The 21,116-nt window shown below is 48.0% G+C and overlaps 3 protein-coding genes and 1 pseudogene across 4 annotated transcripts in view; 3 read left to right on the top strand and 1 right to left on the bottom strand.

Moving 5' to 3' along the window:
* rtf2 (replication termination factor 2) overlaps positions 1-21,116 on the top strand; it is a 245,229-nt gene that overhangs the window by 153,518 nt on the left and 70,595 nt on the right. The window lies entirely within an intron of this gene.
* Positions 103-1,990, top strand: pxmp4 (peroxisomal membrane protein 4). The gene is made up of 4 exons (XM_084460526.1): positions 103-219; positions 624-686; positions 771-969; positions 1,412-1,990. Exons 1-4 carry the CDS (start codon positions 107-109, stop codon positions 1,673-1,675), a joined length of 639 nt encoding a protein of 212 aa, XP_084316652.1. The 5' UTR covers positions 103-106; the 3' UTR covers positions 1,676-1,990.
* Positions 5,542-6,856, top strand: LOC311327615 (protein-glutamine gamma-glutamyltransferase 2-like; annotated as a pseudogene). The gene is made up of 5 exons: positions 5,542-5,581; positions 5,814-5,949; positions 6,072-6,175; positions 6,359-6,557; positions 6,816-6,856. The product of its transcript is annotated as a protein-glutamine gamma-glutamyltransferase 2-like (transcript).
* Positions 8,624-21,116, bottom strand: part of eya2 (EYA transcriptional coactivator and phosphatase 2) — a gene marked incomplete at its 5' end in the record, with an annotated part of 13,273 nt that continues 780 nt past the window's right edge. Inside the window, 11 exons of the mRNA XM_084460800.1 lie at positions 8,624-8,873; positions 9,022-9,122; positions 9,416-9,537; positions 10,117-10,231; positions 10,476-10,636; positions 11,412-11,470; positions 13,103-13,192; positions 15,662-15,745; positions 16,086-16,222; positions 16,580-16,760; positions 17,283-17,359. Of these exons, the coding sequence (XP_084316926.1) occupies positions 8,793-8,873; positions 9,022-9,122; positions 9,416-9,537; positions 10,117-10,231; positions 10,476-10,636; positions 11,412-11,470; positions 13,103-13,192; positions 15,662-15,745; positions 16,086-16,222; positions 16,580-16,760; positions 17,283-17,359 (1,208 nt within the window). The 3' untranslated portion in view covers positions 8,624-8,792. The remainder of the gene's footprint in view (positions 8,874-9,021; positions 9,123-9,415; positions 9,538-10,116; positions 10,232-10,475; positions 10,637-11,411; positions 11,471-13,102; positions 13,193-15,661; positions 15,746-16,085; positions 16,223-16,579; positions 16,761-17,282; positions 17,360-21,116) is intronic.

The raw sequence follows: 21,116 nt of genomic DNA, 5'->3' as shown, positions 1-21,116 counted from the left end.
ACTTGAGAGCGGAACCTTTACGTAGTTAATTTGACCAGACGACGAATATTTGCGCGGTACCAAAACATCGGTGCACCATTTATTAGCATCCCCCTTATCCTAAAACATGGCCGGTCCAGATCTCATCAAAACTCTCCTGTATACGATCAACAATCTGTTACAGCAAGAGAAATATAAAGCTGCTCTTGCTGTGATCAAGGGATTCAGAAATGGTGCCGTGTGAGTGTGTGAACTGTCGTAAAATATTCCACTAACGCTAGCTAGTCTAGCTATTGTGAAATGTCATGGCCATAGACATTATAAAGAACTTTATTAGAGTTCTTTATAATGTCTATGGTCATGGCAGCTATGTTTTCCTAGTTAATGATGGGCATAGAAAGTTGAAGATATATTGAATGGAGATGCAGCGAGCTATTTCCACACGGAAGCCTTTGCAGGGAACACATTATCTGAGAGCTAATGTTAGATAGAAATATTGATAGTTCAAAGTTCTTTAATTTGTCAGTATTGGTTTGACCTTGCCCGTGAAAATAACCGGTAACGTTATATCATATACAGATTCCATTATCCTCTGTACTGACTCCTACTGTAACTAAAACCTTGTACTTTGTGTCTCGTTTCAGATATGGGGCCAAAATAAGGGCTCCTCATGCTCTTGTAATGACATTCCTATTCAGAAGTGGAAGGTGAGATGCCAAGATCCCTCCGTTCACTGTCGTGGTTTAGTGCTGTTAAATCTTCATGGACGTTTTCTCTCTCTTTTGTCCCAGTTTGAAGGACAAGTTGAGAGCCATTGCGCAAGCCACCTACAGCCACTCCCGCAACCTCGCCTGCTTTGTGTTCACTTACAAAGGACTGCAAGCCTTACAGGAGAAGATACAGGGCCAGAGTCTCCCCTCACAGTCCTTCCTCGCTGCCTGCCTCGGAGGCTGGTTGGTCTTTGGAGAAAATAACAACATCAATAGCCAGGTGAGCTGACTAAGTATGGGGAATGTGACACACTCATCCTCCGTGGTATGGCACAAAGTTGACCATGTGACAGTAGAGAAAACGAGACAGAAAGGAAGCTATCAAAGATGATATATAGTTACATCCATACATACAGATCAACATGTCTCTGCTGTCCCCAGATCAACATTGTCTCTGCTGTCCCCAGATCAACATGTATCTGCTGTCCCCAGATCAACATGTCTCTGCTGTCCCCAGATCAACATGTCTCTGCTGTCCCCAGATCAACATTGTCTCTGCTGTCCCCAGATCAACATTGTCTCTGCTGTCCCCAGATCAACATTGTCTCTGCTGTCCCCAGATCAACATGTATCTGCTGTCCCCAGATCAACATGTCTCTGCTGTCCCCAGATCAACATTGTCTCTGCTGTCCCCAGATCAACATTGTCTCTGCTGTCCCCAGATCAACATGTACCTGCTGTCCAGGATCCTGTTTGCCCTGTCCCGCCTGGCGGTGGAGAAAGGCTTCATACCGCAGCCCAAACGAGACCCCTTCCCTCTGTTCGCCACCCTGGTGTGGGGCGTGGTACTGTGGTTGTTTGAGTACCACCCCCACACCCTCCAGCCCTCACTCCAGTCCTCCATGAACTACCTCTACCACGACAGCAACGTGTGGCACAACATCTCGGACTTCCTCGTCCACAACAAGCGCAGGACTGCTCCTTAGAACAGGGTTATGAAGTCAAGCTAATGTGGATCATCTGGTTCTTTGCCATGTTTTAAGAAAGTGCGTCTGACTGTGTAGACGGCACCAAAAAATAATATTTGTCCCACGGTGCCGGCCAGCAAGTGGTGGGCTTGCAATACCAAATTCCAGATACTCATGGACAAACCATCTTTGGACGAACAGCAATGGCGCCTGCGCAAATTGTTGTTTAGCTTTTAGAAATGCTTCTGTTGCCACTAGGTGGCAGAAAACGGCATTTAGGAAACTACACTGCTTTAACTACTACACTGTGAGGTTAAACTGTTACCATGACAGTTTATAAAATAGAATTTTAGTCTTCTGCACAACCCGTGCACGCATGACATTTATACCCCCCAAACATGGCCTTAAATACCACTGCATCGTGTGCTTCAACGTAGCCGCACTTGTTGGAATGTGAGCTCTCATGAGTTTGTGATTTTGTGCTCATAGGTCTACTGTGAACTGAAAAAGCGTTGAGATTAGGATTTGATTGCGGCCTATTTAAAATGATCATTTCATATTTAAGTGCTTTAGACTGTGCACTTGGTTTGTGTGAATGCACTTGTTTTAACAGAGGCACATTGTTCCAGAAAGCCTCACAGTATCAGTAAGATATAGACTGGCAAGCAGCACTGAGAGGTTTGACGTTGTTTTCTTTCCCAATGTCATATTATATTTTACAAAGGAGTACTGTACGTAGGTAGAACTGTTATAAGGAGTATTCATTTTAATATGTGCAGGATATTTTTGGTGTGCTATTTTAATATAGCAATAGTTTTATAATTTTACCTCCATTTGGGGCCAATGCTCAGTTTGCCCTTATAGTACTGTATGTGGTTGATTCACGTACTGTACATCAGTTGGCGTGACACTCAATACTAAATTGTTGAAGGGTACATTGATCTCATACATTGCGGTAGTTCCATAGTGCCGTGCCAAAAGTAGAGGAGATAATTCTTTGTTTTGTGTGGCAGTTCAGATCATTCATATTTAATCTTTTTTATATTTTTTTTCCTAACGGATCCATCCATTACTTATCCAATATTATATTCAATGTGCAAGATATATGAATTACAACATCACAATCATGCAATTTGTGTTAACAGCTGATGCTGTAGAAATTCAGTCTGATAAATTGCTTATTGTTTAACACTGTCAATTTGTAGAATATTTTATTCAAATTCTTGAATTTTTATTTACTGTGATTTGTTTTGAATAAAACAAGATGTATTTATGAAATAAGTAATCAGTATAATTCATTGCTGTATGCATTTTTTTATTCAAGTAGGGGTGTGACTGTGCAGTGAAGAATTTGTTGTTGTTTGTTATGTGTGTGTTTTCTGAGAATCTGAATGCACGCCCACTTCTAATGCAAGCCTAGTTCTAATGCACGCCTAGTTCTCTGGAATCAGTTACTTCTCTGGAACCAGTTACTTCTCTGGAATTAGCCCTACCCACCCCTCCCACTAGCCAGGGAAATCATTTGTGCCCTCCACTGGGGCCATTCTAAACAATATTATATAATAATATTGTTTAATATTACAATAACCCCCCCCACACACACACACAACGTGTATTTTATATAGTGTGTTTTTTAAACCATCCCACTGCATTCTCTCAATAATGTAACCAGACCAGCGCCCCGCCTTTCCCAGACAGAGGAGGAGTGTGATTGGACGTCAGAGGTGCGAGTGTACGCAGGATCACACGCACACACGCAGGATCACACACACACACGCAGGATCACACGCACACACATGTTCTGGTGGTGACTCAACGCCAGAGGCCTCAGCTGAAACCAGTCGGTCCAGGTTCATACCCTAATCTCCCTTCATCTCAGTGGGTGGGACCGCTTAAATAGGTGCTGGGAGAGAAAGTGCTCTCATATTACCAAGTAAACCATTTAAACACACACACACGATCTAATTGAAGGTGAGATATGCCGTTTCTTATCATTACTTTCGTCATCACTTGCTTTTCTTACGTGAACCGTTTTCATATTATACACCCGCGTTGTATTTACTGATTCAGGAACTGCTGGAAATGATTGGGCGTAGACTGAAATGACGTGGGGGACATTTGTGTAATTCAACGATGTGCGATTCCAGATCTGAGCATCAAATATGTCAGCCTGGAACAGTGGGACAACCAGCAGAGCCACGAGACGTGGGGCCTCAGCTCCAGGAGCCTGATGGTGAGGAGAGGGTCACCCTTCAAGATCCGTTTTCAGAGCTCTGCTAGGTACTCCACTGGATGTCATTGATCTTAGGATCTGTATCTTTGACCCACGGTCCCGATCGCTCAGTCGGCTGTATTATAACCACATTGTGTGAGCAGTAAATCACTATAGCGCTCAGTTTTTTTTTTGTCTCTCTTAATTCCCAACTCAGGTCCTCTGTACGTGTCCTTCCCCCTCACCTCCTCCAAGCAGGCGTCTCCTTCCCAGGGGGGGGCCTATTTCAGCCCAGAGGGCCTCGACCCCCGGTCCCCCCTCTGTGTTCATGTCCTGCCCGGCCTATAGCGCATTTCATACCCAGAGGCAACACAATGCGCTTTACAGAGAACAAGGGAGGTGGGCATACGACCCACTCTCTACATATTCCAGAGGGAAGCAAAAAAACAGTAATCACCCGGGGGCCAGATAAGTGAGCTGTAAAAATTCTTCCCTGACCCCTCTCAACAAGGCGATCGAGCAAGCTCCAGGAGTATGTTTGTCTACCGGCTAAGAACATTTATAAAGCAATAAATTACATTAAATTACATTTTCAGAGTAAGAGAGGCTAAAAGCATCATAGGAGAGAGAATATTCTACGGACATGCTACATCATCCACAGTAGACACCTTCATCCTGCTCTGCAGCCCCTGCTGCCCTGGTGAGTAGGGCTGGGTTTAAAAAATCGATTCATCGATTCTGAATCAAATGATTCAGAATCGATTCATGAATCCCAAAATCGATCTTTTAATTAATGAATGAATGAATAAATGAAGGAATGAATAGTTCATTAATTCATTCAATGATTCATTCATTCATTCATTTTTGGAAATCAGTATCGATACCCAGCCCTAGTATTGATGTGTTGCATAATTTGGCAGTCATGTAATTAAGGTTACAGCAAAAAAAAAAAAAAAGGTTAGTAACACTAACCGAATCGATATTGAATCGAATCGAATTGAATCGTGATAATCGATTCTGAACCTTGTGAATCAGAATTGAATCGATTCTTGAAATTCGACTCGATACCCAGCCCTACTGGTGAGTAGACCCCTTAGCACGGTTGTTGCGTACAGCTGTTACAGTTTTAAGAGGTTAGATTACACATTTTACATTACATTACAGTCATTTAGCAGACACTGTTATCCAAAGCGACTTAGAATAATTGCATTTAACGTAGGTAGTCAGTGTACTACCGGTCAGAACTCACAAGTGCATCTCCTTTTTAAATAAGTGACTAAGAGCATAATCTAGTGCTAAAGCCAAAGTGTGAGAGTATCAAAATATGAATACAATAGATGCTTAGGAACTTTGTGTCCAGACCGTGGTCTTTCAACCAGTGAGCTCATCCTCATTTACCTGTCATTACATTATATTACATTACATTACAGTCATTTAGCCGACACTTTTATCCAAAGCGATTAACAATAATTGCATTTAATGTAGGAAAAGCCAATGTACTACCTCTTGCCAGAACTCACAAGTGCATCTCCTTTCTAAAACAAGTGACTAAGAGCATAATCTAGCGCTTAAGGCAAAGTGCAAGAATAGCAATCTAAAATACAATAGGTGCTTAAGAGGGTGGATCGTATAGTACTTTTTAAAGAGATGAGTTTTGAGCCTGCGACGAAGGATGGGCAGCGACTCTGTCAAAGGACTTCGGCTTTGCACAGGTAAGGAGATTTTTGACAATGAACTGAACCGCTGACTATTAAAAGGAGTTTATCCTCAGTCTGTAGCTGCAGTTAAAGCCATAGATGTGATATACTGTACAGCATGTACAGTAATTACCTTAAGTTACCTGAGCACACAATGTACATGATGTGTACAAGACTGTGCATAATTGTTTACCCACTGGTTTACATAGATGGTGTGTGTGTGTGTGTGTGTGTGTGTGTGTTTCAGTCACGCGAGTCCTAGGCATCCCATGTAGAGTCGTCACCAACTTCAACTCTGCTCACGACACCAATGGCAGCCTGGTGATCGAAGAGTTCTACAGTGAGACAGGGAGGAAACTGCCCTACGGTCGAGACCGTATATGGTGAGAAGCAACCTCTACACAACCTCCCTCCTCCAGGGTCTTTCTGGACCTGTATATGTCCAGGCCACAGCTCCCCCAGATGTTAGTCTTGTGTCTGAGCCATGTGGCTTCCTTCATGACAGGAACTTCCATGTATGGGTGGAGTGCTGGATGACTTGACCCGACCTGGGCTCTGGATTGGACGGATGGCAGGTTCTGGACCCCACCCCCCAGGAGAGGAGCGGAGGTTAGAGTTCAAACGGACACTAGGAAAATGGGTCACACGCACGCGCGCGCACACACACACACACACACACACACACACACACACACACACACACACACACACACACACACACACACACACACACACAACTGACACACCTATGCTACAGTATGACCTTACATTCTCCCTGTGCTTGCAGAAGTGTTCTGCTGTGGGAGCTGAAGTACGACATGCCGTTTGTGTTCGCTGAGGTGAATGCCGACGTCCAAACCATGGTCCTGAGGCACGGTCAAGTGGTCAGCCACAGCACAGACACAGAGAGGGGTGGGCTCCCTCCTCTGTATCAAGGGCATTGGCTGTCTCTGGCCACTCAACATCACGGCCAACTACAAACCCACCAAAGGTCAGTACACACACAGTATAGTTTGATCCTAGTTTCGTTGGTAGAGGTACAGGGAAATTGTACTTTGTCGACTCCACATCGAATCTACTTTTCCGTCTACTTCTTTGTTGAGAATGTGTCCTTGCTGTCCAACGAGACCCACTCTTCATGGCCATTTTTGGCGCAGTGACGTCCCTAAAATGTGACACGGTGCATTGTGCGTTGAGCAGTGCAGTACGTCCTGTCCTTTCAGCTCCCAAACCATCTGCCACATCCCAGAATGCTGTGCGGTCAGGGGGATCAACATTCTGCGGAGGTAAGCGTCAACGGTTCACCTTCCTCTAGTGTACTTCATGTGTGAACTCATGTTCTATTTGTAGATACTGTACTTGTTCACATTCGGACACACTTAAAAGTTGTTTCGTACCAGTGAGCAGAGCCAAACCGCGCTTAGAGTTTAGTGGTACTGCACTGGAGGGCTGGTGGAGTATGATTATGAAAGAAAAGCACTGCATTGTCCTCATGCTCTTGTGGTGTGTGTGTGTGTGTGTGTGCGTGCGTGTGTGCGTCCCTTGTCTTTGCACTGTCCCGTCTGGTCCTTGCACCCTGTCTAATGTCGTCTAGCCATCAGTGTTACTCACCGACTGACCAGAGCAAATTCCTAGTGTGTGTAAAAACTACCTGGCAATAAAATTGATTCGGATTTGGTTTGACATTTCACAAAGTGCTATGTACATCTGATTTATAGCACTTTGGTCAACATGAATTGTTTCTAAATGTGCTTTGTAAACAAATTTGACTTGACATGTAAACCCGAAGGGTGTTTATTGATGTATTTATTGAGATAGGTGCCATTTATTTATTCCGTTGAGTTTTCATGGTTGTTTTGAAGGAAGTTGTTACATTGTATGTGTTTTATGAAATGTATTATTGCTAAGTAGTAGTATAATATTAAGAGTATTTAAATTTGAAGCCAGGCCTTTGCATCTCATGATGCGCTCCAGTATGACGCATGTTCTGTTTGTTGTCCACCAGAGGGAGCCCTTACCCATCTTACTGTATATAAATAAACATCTCACAGCTCTGACTCAACTATTGTGTGTGATCGTCATCATGACCTTTCTCCATGTTGTTTTAGAAAGACTATTGGGTTGCTTCATCAACATGATCACTTAATATTTCAATTTGCCTGTAAGTACTGTACATAAACACCATCAAATGATTACAATGCCACATTACAGCATTAGATTCAGTCTATTCGCAAAATGTAATTAATTTATCTTTATTAATCTATTATAACCGTCAGTCGAAACCAATCAACAATAAAACATTATATACAAATCATAGCTAAGCTGACAGGCAATGTAATAAGCACATGCAAGTCCAGAGACCACACCAGTTCATCAGATCCATCGTATACAAGCACAGAAACCATTAGAGGGAAAACAGGAGGTGTGACAGGACAGATATACACCCCTCGTCATTTGAACTGAACAGCTGCTTCTAAAGAAGTTTCAAGCTCTAGCCTAAAGCTATTTTCAAGATAATCAGATAGCATGATTCAGATAGTCAGAGAGTCACAAAGTATGTTTGACAATGGATGTTAATTTCTAATTAGCTGTTGGGTAATATTGTCCTACTTTACCAAAATTCCTCTCTATTATTTTTTTAAATCATTCAATCAATAAATAGGTCACATTTCATAGGTAAATTATAATTTGACTATTCTCAATAATCTCCTATACACTGACTAAAACACAGTAACTCTTGGGCAAATATCATTGGAATTTGTAAAAACAAAATCAAATAAAAATAAAAAAAGGTAGCAAGGGCAGGATTGTATCTCAAACGACTTGCTGGCAATCGTCCTCATTTTGTAGAATTCTTCCTTTAGAGGGTCTCTTGTCAAGCGCTTCGACTGTCCCGTTCCAATCAGAAAACCATCGAACAAAGAAACTGACAGACAAACTGAAACATTTCATTCCCACGTAATGTTTATCCTCAAGATGGGTCATTGATTTCAGTGCAACGCCCTGCCATACAAAAGTGGTGACAGCTTCAATATAAAGAGACATGTTGGTGAATGAATGAAAAAAGGCAGATTTCCAGTAACCACTGCAATTCCCTGCTGATGCAAAAATTGGTCCCTTTAGTCTCGGCTGTAAGTTGTGTGGAGCGTCCGTTGTCTGCGTCCTCATTGGTCGGCGGAGTGTCTCCAGGAAGCTGCTGAGGGCAGGGTGGGACGGTTGGCTCCCCCTAGAGGTACTCCAGCTCCAGTGCATGGCTCAGAGCCTCCAGGTCCGCCCGACACGACACTCTCCAGAAGGGCATGTTCTTCTGCGACACACAAACCAACACGCATTTAATACAACGAAACAAAACATGTCCGTCCTTCGGACGAGGATCGTCCTCGGACGTTTGTAGGGTCTCAGATGTGTGTGCGTCTGCCAGCCTGTTGGCGTCGTTCCACGTCGGCGTTTCTCACCTTCTTGGCGACGGCCTCCTCCTCCACGCCGTCTCCGATCACCACGTACACCGCTCGCCGTCCGAACCTCTGGGCCACGCGCTCGAAGCAGCTCTCCTTACCTGCGGGGCCGGGAGGAGGGGCAGAGACGATGACACGGCGAGCAAAACAGGAAGACAACGCCGGCGCCATGGCGAGCAAGTACAACCCGACGCCGGCCCTGCGTGCTTTCACAGGGTCGGTCAACTAAGCGAACCGCGTGTGCGTATTATTCTGTTTCTATGCGGTGACACCAGCGGTGACACCAGCGGTGACACCAGCGTTGACTCCCAGGCTGCCGTGTCTAAGTGCTTCTGGGTAGCGGTATCGCGCGCCTACTTGAGGTGCAGTGCGGGGTGCGGGCGAGCGCTCTGACCTGTCTTGGTGGCGCTGTAGATGTTCTCTATGGGGAAGGCCGAGCCGAGACCGTAGAGCAACACCTTGGACAGGGCTGGGATCAGCTGGGTGGTCGTCACCAGCACATTCACACAGTTGGGCCTAGAGGGACGCAGAGGTCAGAGTTCGCATGTTAGAAAGGCAAATCACACTCGCAGGGTCACCGTGGCTAAATGCATCTCACGTCAGACTACGGGACAAACGTGTGATGGATGAACTACAGGAAGTAAAAGTGTAAGACTACGACGCATGTGGGTACAGTATAGGGCTGGGTTTAAAAAATCGATTCCTCGATTCTGAATCAAATGATTCAGAATCGATTCATGAATGCCAAAATCTATCTTTTATTTAATGAATGAATGAATAAATGAAGGTATGAATAGTTCATTAATTCATTCAATGATTCATTCATTCATTTTTGGAAATCAGTATCGATACCCAGCCCTAGTATTGATGTGTTGCATAACTTGGCAGTCATGTAATTAAGGTTACAGCAAAAAAAAAAAAAAGTTTTTAGTAACACTAACCGAATCGATATTGAATCGAATTGAATCGTGATAATCGATTCTGAACCTTGGGAATCGGAATCGAATCGATTCTTGAAATTCGACTCGATACCCAGCCCTAGTACAGTATGTATAAAGTAAAGCATTGTCAGTGCGAGGGCCCCGGTTCTCTGACCTGGAGTTGATGAGGGCCAGGGCCCTGAGGGCCTGAGTCAACCACAGGTCTGTCAAGGCCTCCATCTCTCTCCGCAGCTGTAGCCACTCCTCCCGCTTCGGACTTCCCAGCAAACCTGCCAATCAGCACGCCGCAAACAGCTTGACGGACAGGCCTCAGACGGCACAACAACTTTCTCACCACATTTTCCCACCGTTTCTTTTTTGTTTTTTTTTAATCACAGGAAACAAAGACCGCACACAGGCGTGTCGTTTGGACGGAGACTTAATTCGTTTAACGTCGCACCGTGCCAATATTGACGCAAGTGCTTAAAGCAAACAATGGCGTGCGTGCGTGCGCGACTAGATGACAGCACCCACCTCCTACGTTGTTCTTGTAGGTGTTGTAGATCTCTTTTACGCGGCGGTAACGGAAGGCTAGTTTCCTCATCCAGTCCACCCCTCCGTGGACGCCCGACCCCAGACACAGGGTCCCCGCCCCCGCCGGGCTCTGGAAGCCGTCCGTGCCGAAGTTGTACGTGCTGCGGAGACACACAGCAGACACGCCGACGCCAGGATGAGCGCCATGACAGTGGTACCTCATCCTGGCTGTACTTACAGCTAGCATGCTAGCGATGGGCGACTGGCTTTGGTTTAGGGGTTTGTTTTGAGGGCTGTTTTCTTTATTTTTTTTTTTGCATTTGGGCTCAGAAGATAACACGGACACTTTACAACAGTTTTGTGAAAAAAAGTGCCGTTCAGGCAGAGACAGACATTTACATAAACAACCCTACAGTTGCCCGAAGCCGTGCTAAGACTGGACATCCCAAACGTATGACCAGTACGGCTAATAAGAGTGCTGATGAGAGAGTTGGTTTTAGCTCAATACCGCGGTACGGGCAAGGAGAACATTCCCCAAAACACTTCAAAAGAAAAAGGATGCAAAAAAAGCGGCACTCCAGTCCATTGTGCTCTTTCCCAAATATTTCCTTGAAACCTATACTTAACTACTTCATCGGTTTGTGTAGTAAAATGTCTAGGAGTAGGCTGACAGAGGAATGACCCATTCTTATTTTGATGAGGGGTGAAAGAATCATGGCGATACTCTGATACATTATATTGCCAGCCAGAGAGAGAGAGAGAGGGAAGGAGAGGGAGACCGTGACATACTGACAGGAAGAGAGAGAGAGAGAACATATTTCTCCCCAGCCCCTCCTGTCTGAACCCACTGTGAGCTCAAAAACCCTGGGGCCAAGTCTGGTTCAGCAGGAGAACAGGAGAAGGAGGAGGAGGAGGAGGTGAAGAGGAGACGTCTACCTCAGGTCCTGCCCGTTGTCGTCCGACGCCACGTCATCAATATGGACCTGGTCGCATTCCTGGGAAGCGAGAGGGGAAAAGAGATACGTGAGTGAGGGAGATCTGTTTTCAGAGGCGAGCCGTGCACAGGCAGGTCTCCCTTTCTCAGGGAGCCTCCGGGAACCATAGAAGCGGGAGGAATCAAAAAAAAAAAAAAAGGAAAAAGAAAAAAGAAAAACTAAAACAAAAGACAACAGGGAGGAAGGGGGGGGGGGGGGTGAGCTGCCGGGAACCAAGACATGGAGGCGCCAGCGAGGAGCGCAAACAGGGGAATATGGCAACGCACCACAGCTACCTGACTCCTCGGCTCTCCGCCGGCGAGCGCTAAAGGTCGACGCTACACCTACTTCCTCCAGCGGCTGCCAAGAGACCACGCACGGCACGGTGTGTGTGGGCATCCTACGCCGTGCGATGAAAGGGATCGGCAGAGCAGCTGTCATTATGGACTTATTGGATGCTGCTAATTGTACCTGTGTGGTGCGGGAAGCGATTGATTCGATAGAGGGCGAATCTCCTGACACCCCACGCCCCCCGCAGACCCAAGAAAATAGTTTCCTGTGAGAACTTAATGCTTTCCCGAAACGTGTTTCGATCCCCCTCTGTCCTGTGTAGTCCGCCGACTCGTCCTCCAACTTCCAACTTCCTCTCTGCTATTCTCATCTCTGTGCTCGTCCAGCGAGCCCCCAACTGTCACGCCCACCCCCTCCTCCCAGTCGCGTCTCATCCAGCCCGGGACGGAGGGAGACACTACCTCATCCCTCACTCCCTCCCTCCGCCTCCTCATCCCTCACTCGACCCGACGCCGCCGCCAGCGGACTCTCGCTCTGCGTGCAGCTCGGCGGCTACTGAAGCGTGTTTGTTACCGGACTCAACGCGCGACGTAGATCTCAACAGCTCTCAAAGTGAAGGGTGGTTACGTTTCTACCCTTTGACCTTCGACCCAAAGGTTGTGCCGTATCTGGCTGTGACTGTACTGTGAAGGTCCGGTAAACCAAATCGATTCCTCCCCACAGTAGCCCACATGGGTGGAGTTAGCTGGTATTAGCTTAGCTAGCCCTCCTCATCCTCACTCTGGTTACAGTCCTCCTCACAACCTAAGCTGCACTCAGACTCTGTAAAAGTGGTTGTCTCTAGCTCGGCTAGCGACCGACAGGCTTAATAAATCTGACAAATAATCGGATCAATAAATCGTGTCTCCCCCTCCACTGTATACTAGTACAACGCTTGAGTACTAAAAGCAAAAGGATCATAAAAAAGAAGGTTGAAAATAGCTTTTTTGGCCTCCTTCCAGCTGCTCTCCACCGCTTGACAAAATGTTGCTTTCAGAAACAGATGCACACCTGTAATTACCAACACACACTCCTCTCTGTCTCTCTCTCTCTCTCTCTATCTCTCTCTCTCCCTCTCTCTCCCTCTCTCTCTTTCTCTTTCTCTCTTTCTCTCTCTCTCTCTCTCTCTCTCCACATAAAATGGTTGTAATCCTGTTTGTCGTGACAAGGCAGGGGAATGTATAAAGAAAGGCCTTTGTGTTGGTTTGTTATTGGTAAAAAAAATACCTCTGTTGAGCTGGTATGTTCCTGGAAGAGAGAGGGTAAATATTGGCACGACGAGGCCTATTTTGCCGAGTCATGTTCGCTGGTGGTCTTTCTCACCTCCAGGTCGTTGAAGAAGAGTCGTGAGTCGGCAAGGTTGAATATCATCTCTTCCATCCACAGCCCCAGAGATACCGCCTTGGATGAGTCCTACACACACACACACACACACACACACATACACAAACACACACACACACACACACACACACACACACACAGGACAGGAAAGCTCAGTTAAGTAATCAAAACGAGTAGGTCACTAATAAGTTTATGGATACTGTATCTGATTGGTTAATCCTTTACAAAGTGTTCACAAAGCACTCTCAAAATCGCTCTTGAGTGATTAAGACACACTATGAATTACCTGTGATTATGCAACAATAACTGCATGCCACAAATCAAATGTTTATTAGCCTCGGAGATGAACTTTAATAGACGCTGGAATCCCGAGGAAGACAGCGTAAGACCATTGGTATTTGGTAATGAACGGAGGCTTTAATACGATTATCTCAGTCATTACTTTCTGTTTAAACAGCCTTCGCACAGGCTGCCAGCTTATCTGTTTCATTGACACAACAGGTTATATCAGCCCGAGAGGAACAGTGATTATATGTCCATTCCTACAAACTGAACACTGCTCTCTCTCTCTCTCTCCCTCCCTTTCTCTCTCACACTCCGTCTCCCTCTCTCACTCTCTCCATCTGTCTTTCTCTCCCCTCTCTCTCTCTCTCCCTCACCTCTCTCTTCCTATCCGTTCTATCTCTGGCTCAGAGCGCTAACCCGTAGCCAGGTGTCACGTTACACTGTTAAGTACGAACGGTTCGTGCCCGTTTTCTTAATCAGGAAATGATAAATCTCCGGCGGGCAGCGGAGAAGCCGCGATTTCTGGGATTTGGACCTGGAGTGTAAACAGTGCTGGCGTATTGTAGTCAGTAGGAGTGGCAGGCCAGGTGCTCGGGCTCCACCATGTCGTTCTACAGGTTGGCACTGGCAGGGAGACAACACAGCCCGAGATGTCAGCCAAAGGTGAGTGTTAGATTAGCGGGTCTGAAGTGACAACCCACCGCCTGGGTGGGCGGAGTTGGCCGGGCAAGGTGTGTGTGTGTGCGGAGGAGGGGGCGGGGTTAGAGGGTGATGATGGGAGGAGGCGCAGGATTGACTGGCGGGGGGGGGTGGGGCAGAGAGGTAGAGGGGGTGTTTTGGTGTTAATTAGGATAATTATCTATAATCACCCCCTGGTCTCAGACTGAGGCCTCCTGAATGCAGAGGAGCCAAGGGGAAATAAAAGAGGTCCAGTCTCTTCCAGTTAATTACCGGCTAGGAATGTTTTAAAAAGAACCACAAAAAAGGAAGGGGGCTTGAAAAGAAGAAGAAGTAGAAAAAAAAACGACAATCCAAGCCATTCCACTCCTCTTTTGGTATGTCCTGAGCGGTGTACGCGAGGCCGCGGACGGCAGGGGCCCCCCGGGGCCCGCGGAGCGAGTTCACACGCTAAACCCCTGGAAACGGGGCCCCGTTCTACAGGATGATAAATGAGATAAGAGTGGAGGAATAAAATCCTTGTGTGCTGTGCAGTTCATCTCCTCTCCTCCCAGGCAGTGAAAACAACTGTCTTTCAGTGAGCACATTACTCTCCTGCTCCTCGGGCCCTCACCGATCCGCACACACAGGGGGGCCCCCTGGGGCCCTCACCCGCTTGCACACACGGGCCCAAACACTTGTTTACCGTCGGGAGCTGCTCGTCGGTGGACACGGGGACGGGGGGTCGCCGACCGACCTCGCCGGACGCGCGTTACGAAACCGCGGGCTCCGGTTTCAAAACAACAGGTCTTGAGATGAACATCGGTCATTCGCCGTCAAACGGGCTGACGATCAGGGGGGGAGTTTGTCGCGGACTTTTACGACTCTCAGCTGCCGTCTTTCGCTCAGCCGCGTGTGGGAGTGAGTTCGGGAGACACGGCGTGTCGGGTTCGAGTCCCCTGCTCTGGGGAAGGCTGCGTGGGTAGAATAAGGAATCTAGCGCATCAGTCAGACATCAACGCTTCCTCCCCCCTCCCTCCACCCTCCACCCCCCGCCCCCCCCCCCCCCGCCCGCCCGCCTCCAACCCCCATGACGACAGAGAGAGAGAGAAACGACGGCATGCTGAGCCTCAGGGGCCAAAGCGCTGGCTCTCGAACCTCCTGTCAACCTTGCGTCAGAGCGGCAGGGGACCGTGAGAATTCAAAACACGTCGCCGAGCCAAAAACAAGAAACACGGCGGCTGTTGTTCCCTCGTCAGCCGCGTCTCGGTTACGCAAAAGCGCCCGTCACCTGCCAATCACCCCACGGGGCGCGGGGACGGACAAACACTCCCGGTCCATTAGAACCCGAGACCGCGGGTCAGAGAGAGAAAACATCCAGCGTGTGAAATGTCAGGGATGAAAACCAAAGGCCAGATACACACGGCTTAAATAGGCGTTACAGCAAAATACATCAGACCAGGATTTGGGGCGAATTAAACTGGTTTTAGTTACTATTCAAATGGAAGAATGTGTATATGGTTACAGAGAAGGTGTGACCTGGAATAAATGTTTTCGCAGTTACAGTATGAGACAGTAATGGATTGTTTTCCGTACCTTGCCAAATCGAGTAGAGAAGGTCCCCGTAAGCAGAGAGTGGAATATGATAATGGTTTCATCCAGGTCCCACACAAACACGCGCTGCAGAGGAACACAGGTACACACACACACACACACACACACACACACACCTTCAGCTCAGCGGAACAGTACATCGCCCAACCCACACGGATAATAACATACTGTATTTGCTTTGTTGTTATTTATGTATTTGTGTGAACTCGTCAACACAGTAAATGAGGGAAACCTCAGTGAATAAAGGAAATGAATAAATAATGAATAATAAATCATAAATCATGAATAATGAATAAAGGAAATGAAATTGAAATGAAAATAACAGACAGTGTGTATCTGGACTGGTCAGACAACGGGACAGCGGTGTGGTAAACGTCTCGATGGCGCGGTCAGTCGGGCGCTCTACCTCTATGTCGGAGTCCAGGGGGGGCGCCGGGTCGCTGACCCTCTTCCTGCCTCTCAGCTTCCCATCAGAGCTCCGCCGGGTCGCCACGCCCTCCTCCTTACCCGGGTTAGAGGGGCTGGGGGGCGCGTGGTACTCCCCTGGTACACACACACACGCACACACACACACACACACGCACACGCAGACATACGCACGCACACATACGCACACACATACAAACACAAACACGCGCACACACACACACACACACACACACACGCACACACACATACACATACAAACACACACACACGTGCACACACACACACGCACACACACACACACGCACACATGCACACACACATTTTAATAATGAAATGGTTCCAGACAATATGCCTCTGAAAGACGATTTTACTATTAAGAAGCAACATACAAAGTAGTGTAGTGTTCATATTAAAATGATAAAAGAGAAGCAATATAAACCACAGCATAGGGTGACTAGCTAACCACCTCACCTGAGTGTGACTCTGGGCTGTGATTGGGCAGCACTGCCGGGTGCTCTGGATGCTGATAGGCTAAGGGGGTGGGGATGGTAGCAGGGCTAATGTTGCTTCCTGTGAGGTACGGGCTGTTGTAATGGGAATTGTAGTAGGGGGAGTACTGACTCGGGCTGTAGCTGGAGTAGGCTGAGAAGTCCTGGAACAACAAACACACACACACACACACACAAACATACAATCACTGTATCACTCCAAATGATGGACCAAAGGTTATTGCGTTCACAGGGAAATGCATTATTATACAATATATATGTGGAGGGGTAAGGGCAGGTTAGCAACCATGAGATGTGCGGTTATAGTTAAATAATGCTCAACATTGAGTTGTTCAACAGCCTTGAGTTGGTAGCCAGCCATAGAGGAACTAGGTTTGCTTGTTGTGAGCCTTTTGGTTCATCAGCTGTCAACAGCATGACAATGAAGTTATTGTAAGCTAGTAATTTTACCTAGCTAGCTAGAGATATTCCCACCAACATAAAATTGTTTTGTTCGTGATGCAGGTGCAGCAATTACACAAGGACAGAAAGTCTGATTCAAGTATTGATTTGGAACAGTGACAAGATGAACTTCATCCAGAAGTGTGTGGTTATAGAGAATTAAATCACACAGCCGATTAGAGTTGAGTATTCAACCAAAACCTGGTAGAAAACACATCAAATACCTGTTGGGTGGGGTTGAAGGGAGTTGACCCTGTGATTGCGTTGGCTCCTTGGAAAATTCCAGAAGAAATACTGCCACCTGAAAAACAACATGTAAACAATGTTCAGAACATATCGCTTACAGACCGTGAACATATAAAGTAACACTCAATGAAACCCTATAAGATCCAAATTAACCGAGAAGGTTCATAATCAAGGTACCGCTGAAATAACAAAGGTCTTTAGACATCGACGTCTATCAACGCCCTCTAGAGCACTGCCAAGCGCCGAGTCAGTCAAGCCTACATGGAAATGAGCCCTCTGAAGTGATCGGTAATGGGTCTTAAACGCCGACTTGCTCCAACCCCTCCTCGGCCCACCCTGAGCTGGAGGGGTCCGGGCTTGATGTGCGCCTGAAACAACAGTGCAGGTGGGAAGGTCTGCTGGTGCTCTCAGGGAATCTCTCAACATCATCAATCCTGCGAGAGGAATGCCTCACCCCAGGGCCCGTTCCCCTGTGCCTCCCTGCTTCAATACCCCGTCACCCCCTCCGGCACTGGAAAACACTCTACATGTCTCCACCCCTCCTAACACTCCAACCTTCCACCCCTACAACCCTCCAAACACTCCAACCCTACACCCCTACACCCCTCCAAACACTCCAGTCCTACACCCCTACACCCCTCCAAACACTCCAGTCCTACACCCCTACACCCCTCCAAACACTCCACCCCTACACCCCTCCAAACACTCCTACACACCTCCAAACACTCCAGTCCTACACCCCTACACCCCTCCAAACACTCCAGTCCTACACCCCTCCAAACACTCCAACCCTACACCCCTACACCCCTCCAAACACTCCAGTCCTACACCCCTCCAAACACTCCAGTCCTACACCCCTCCAAACACTCCAACCCTACATGTCTCCACCCCTCCTAACACTCCAACCTTCCACCCCTACACCCCTCCAAACACTCCAACCCTACACCCCTCCAAACACTCCAACCCTACACCCCTACAACCCTCCAAACACTCCAACCCTACACACCTCCAAACACTCCACCCCTACAACCCTCCAAACACTCCACCCCTACAACCCTCCAAACACTCCAACCCTACACACCTCCAAACACTCCACCCCTACAACCCTCCAAACACTCCAACCCTACACACCTCCAAACACTCCACCCCTACAACCCTCCAAACACTCCAGTCCTACACCCCTCCAAACACTCCAACCCTACACCCCTACACCCCTCCAAACACTCCAGTCCTACACCCCTCCAAACACTCCAGTCCTACACCCCTCCAAACACTCCAACCCTACATGTCTCCACCCCTCCTAACACTCCAACCTTCCACCCCTACACCCCTCCAAACACTTCAACCCTACACCCCTCCAAACACTCCAACCCTACACCCCTACAACCCTCCAAACACTCCAACCCTACACACCTCCAAACACTCCACCCCTACAACCCTCCAAACACTCCACCCCTACAACCCTCCAAACACTCCAACCCTACACACCTCCAAACACTCCACCCCTACAACCCTCCAAACACTCCAACCCTACACACCTCCAAACACTCCACCCCTACAACCCTCCAAACACTCCAGTCCTACACCCCTCCAAACACTCCACCCCTACAACCCTCCAAACACTCCAACCCTACACCCCTCCAAACACTCCAGTCCTACACCCCTCCAAACACTCCAACCTTCCACCCCTACAACCCTCCAAACACTCCAACCCTACACCCCTCCAAACACTCCAGTCCTACACCCCTACACCCCTCCAAACACTCCACCCCTACACACCTCCAAACACTCCAACCCTACATGTCTCCACCCCCCCAAACACTCCTACACACCTCCAAACACTCCAGTCCTACACTCCTACACACCTCCAAATACTCCAAACACTCCCTCCGACCCTACATGTCTCCAAATACTCCAACCCTCCACTCCTCCACGCCTCCAAACACTCCAACCCTCCACTCCTCCACACCTCCAAATACTCCAAACACTCCACCCCTACACACCTCCAAATACTCCAAACACTCCACCCCTACACACCTCCAAATACTCCAAACACTCCACCCCTACACACCTCCAAATACTCCAACACTCCACCCCTACACACCTCCAAATACTCCAACACTCCAACCCTACACACCTCCAAACACTCCACCCCTACACCCCTCCAAACACTCCAACCCTACACGTCTCCACCCCCCCAAACACTCCTACACACCTCCAAACACTCCAGTCCTACACTCCTACACACCTCCAAATACTCCAAACACTCCACCCCTACACACCTCCAAATACTCCAACACTCCACCCCTACACACCTCCAAATACTCCAACACTCCACCCCTACACACCTCCAAATACTCCAAACACTCCACCCCTACACACCTCCAAATACTCCAACACTCCACCCCTACACACCTCCAAATACTCCAACCCTACACACCTCCAAATACTCCAACACTCCACCCCTACACACCTCCAAATACTCTAAACACTCCACCCCTACACACCTCCAAATACTCCAACACTCCACCCCTACACACCTCCAAATACTCCAACACTCCACCCCTACACACCTCCAAATACTCTAAACACTCCACCCCTACACACCTCCAAATACTCCAACACTCCACCCCTACACACCTCCAAATACTCCAACACTCCACCCCTACACACCTCCAAATACTCCAAACACTCCACCCCTACACACCTCCAAATACTCCAAACACTCCCCCCCTACACACCTCCAAATACTCCAAACACTCCACCCCTACACACCTCCAAACACTCTAAACACTCCAACCCTCCACCCCTCCAAACACTCCAAACACTCCACCCCTACACACCTCCAAACACTCCAACACTCCACCCCTACACACACTCCAAACACTCCAACCCTACACACACTCCAAACACTCCAACCACTCCAACCCTCCACACACTCCAAACACTCCAAACACTCCACCCCTACACACCTCCAAATACTCCAAACACTCCGACCCTACACACCTCCAAACACTCCACCCCTACACACCTCCAAATACTCCAAACACTCCACCCCTACACACCTCCAAACACTCCAACCCTACACACACTCCAAACACTCCACCCCTACACACCTCCAAATACTCCAAACACTCCGACCCTACATGTCTCCACCTCCCCAAAACACTCCAACCTCACATATCCCCACTCCCCAATACACTCCAACCTCACATCGCCACCAGACTAACCAATAAAGAAGAATTCTATTTATCCTATATCATATCGCATCTATTAAACTGTTGGGACTATCTCCTTCCTCGGTGCCCACGATGGCGGCCATATTGGAGGCCCCTACCCTCCCGCTCCAGTGGCTCCGGCACTGAGCATCAGACCTGACCCCCGACGTGCCCCTTCACCTCTCGCCTCTAACAGAGAGGGTCAATTTCACGCTGCTTTGGAAGCCATAAAGTCGCGCTGAGAGAGGCATGCTATGGGCGCCGATCGACTGAGGAATGTGTGGTGGGAGAGAGAGGAAAAAAAAAAGGACACACAAAACGTGTGAGACACGTACACACAAACGCGTGACACGTACACGTTTTCTTTCTGAATCCCTCTTTCACACAGTACAATTACACTACACAATTCTACATATGTCGTATACTCTCTCGCTCCCCTCTCTGTCTCTCTCTCCCTCTCTTCCAAACACACACACACACACACACACACTGGTCCATGCGGGACCGTGTTGTGGGTCAGAGCAGAGGAAGGGGGTCTGAGCCCCAGAGAGAGGGGGGGGGGGGGGGGGCGGAGCCGGCTGACGCCAGGAGGCC

The sequence above is a fragment of the Borostomias antarcticus genome (genome assembly GCF_949987555.1).
Source record: "Borostomias antarcticus genome assembly, chromosome: 33".
Taxonomy (NCBI): Eukaryota; Metazoa; Chordata; class Actinopteri; order Stomiiformes; family Stomiidae; genus Borostomias; species Borostomias antarcticus.
This window is presented reverse-complemented; position numbering and strand designations above follow the sequence as displayed.

Coding starts and splice junctions, on each gene's coding strand:
- pxmp4 (XM_084460526.1), top strand. CDS start 107: ATGGCCGGTCCAGATCTCATCAAAACTCTCCTGTATACGATCAACAAT. Junction 687..770: donor TTCCTATTCAGAAGTGGAAG/GTGAGATGCCAA, acceptor CTTTTGTCCCAG/TTTGAAGGACAAGTTGAGAG. Junction 970..1,411: donor ATAACAACATCAATAGCCAG/GTGAGCTGACTA, acceptor TGCTGTCCCCAG/ATCAACATGTACCTGCTGTC.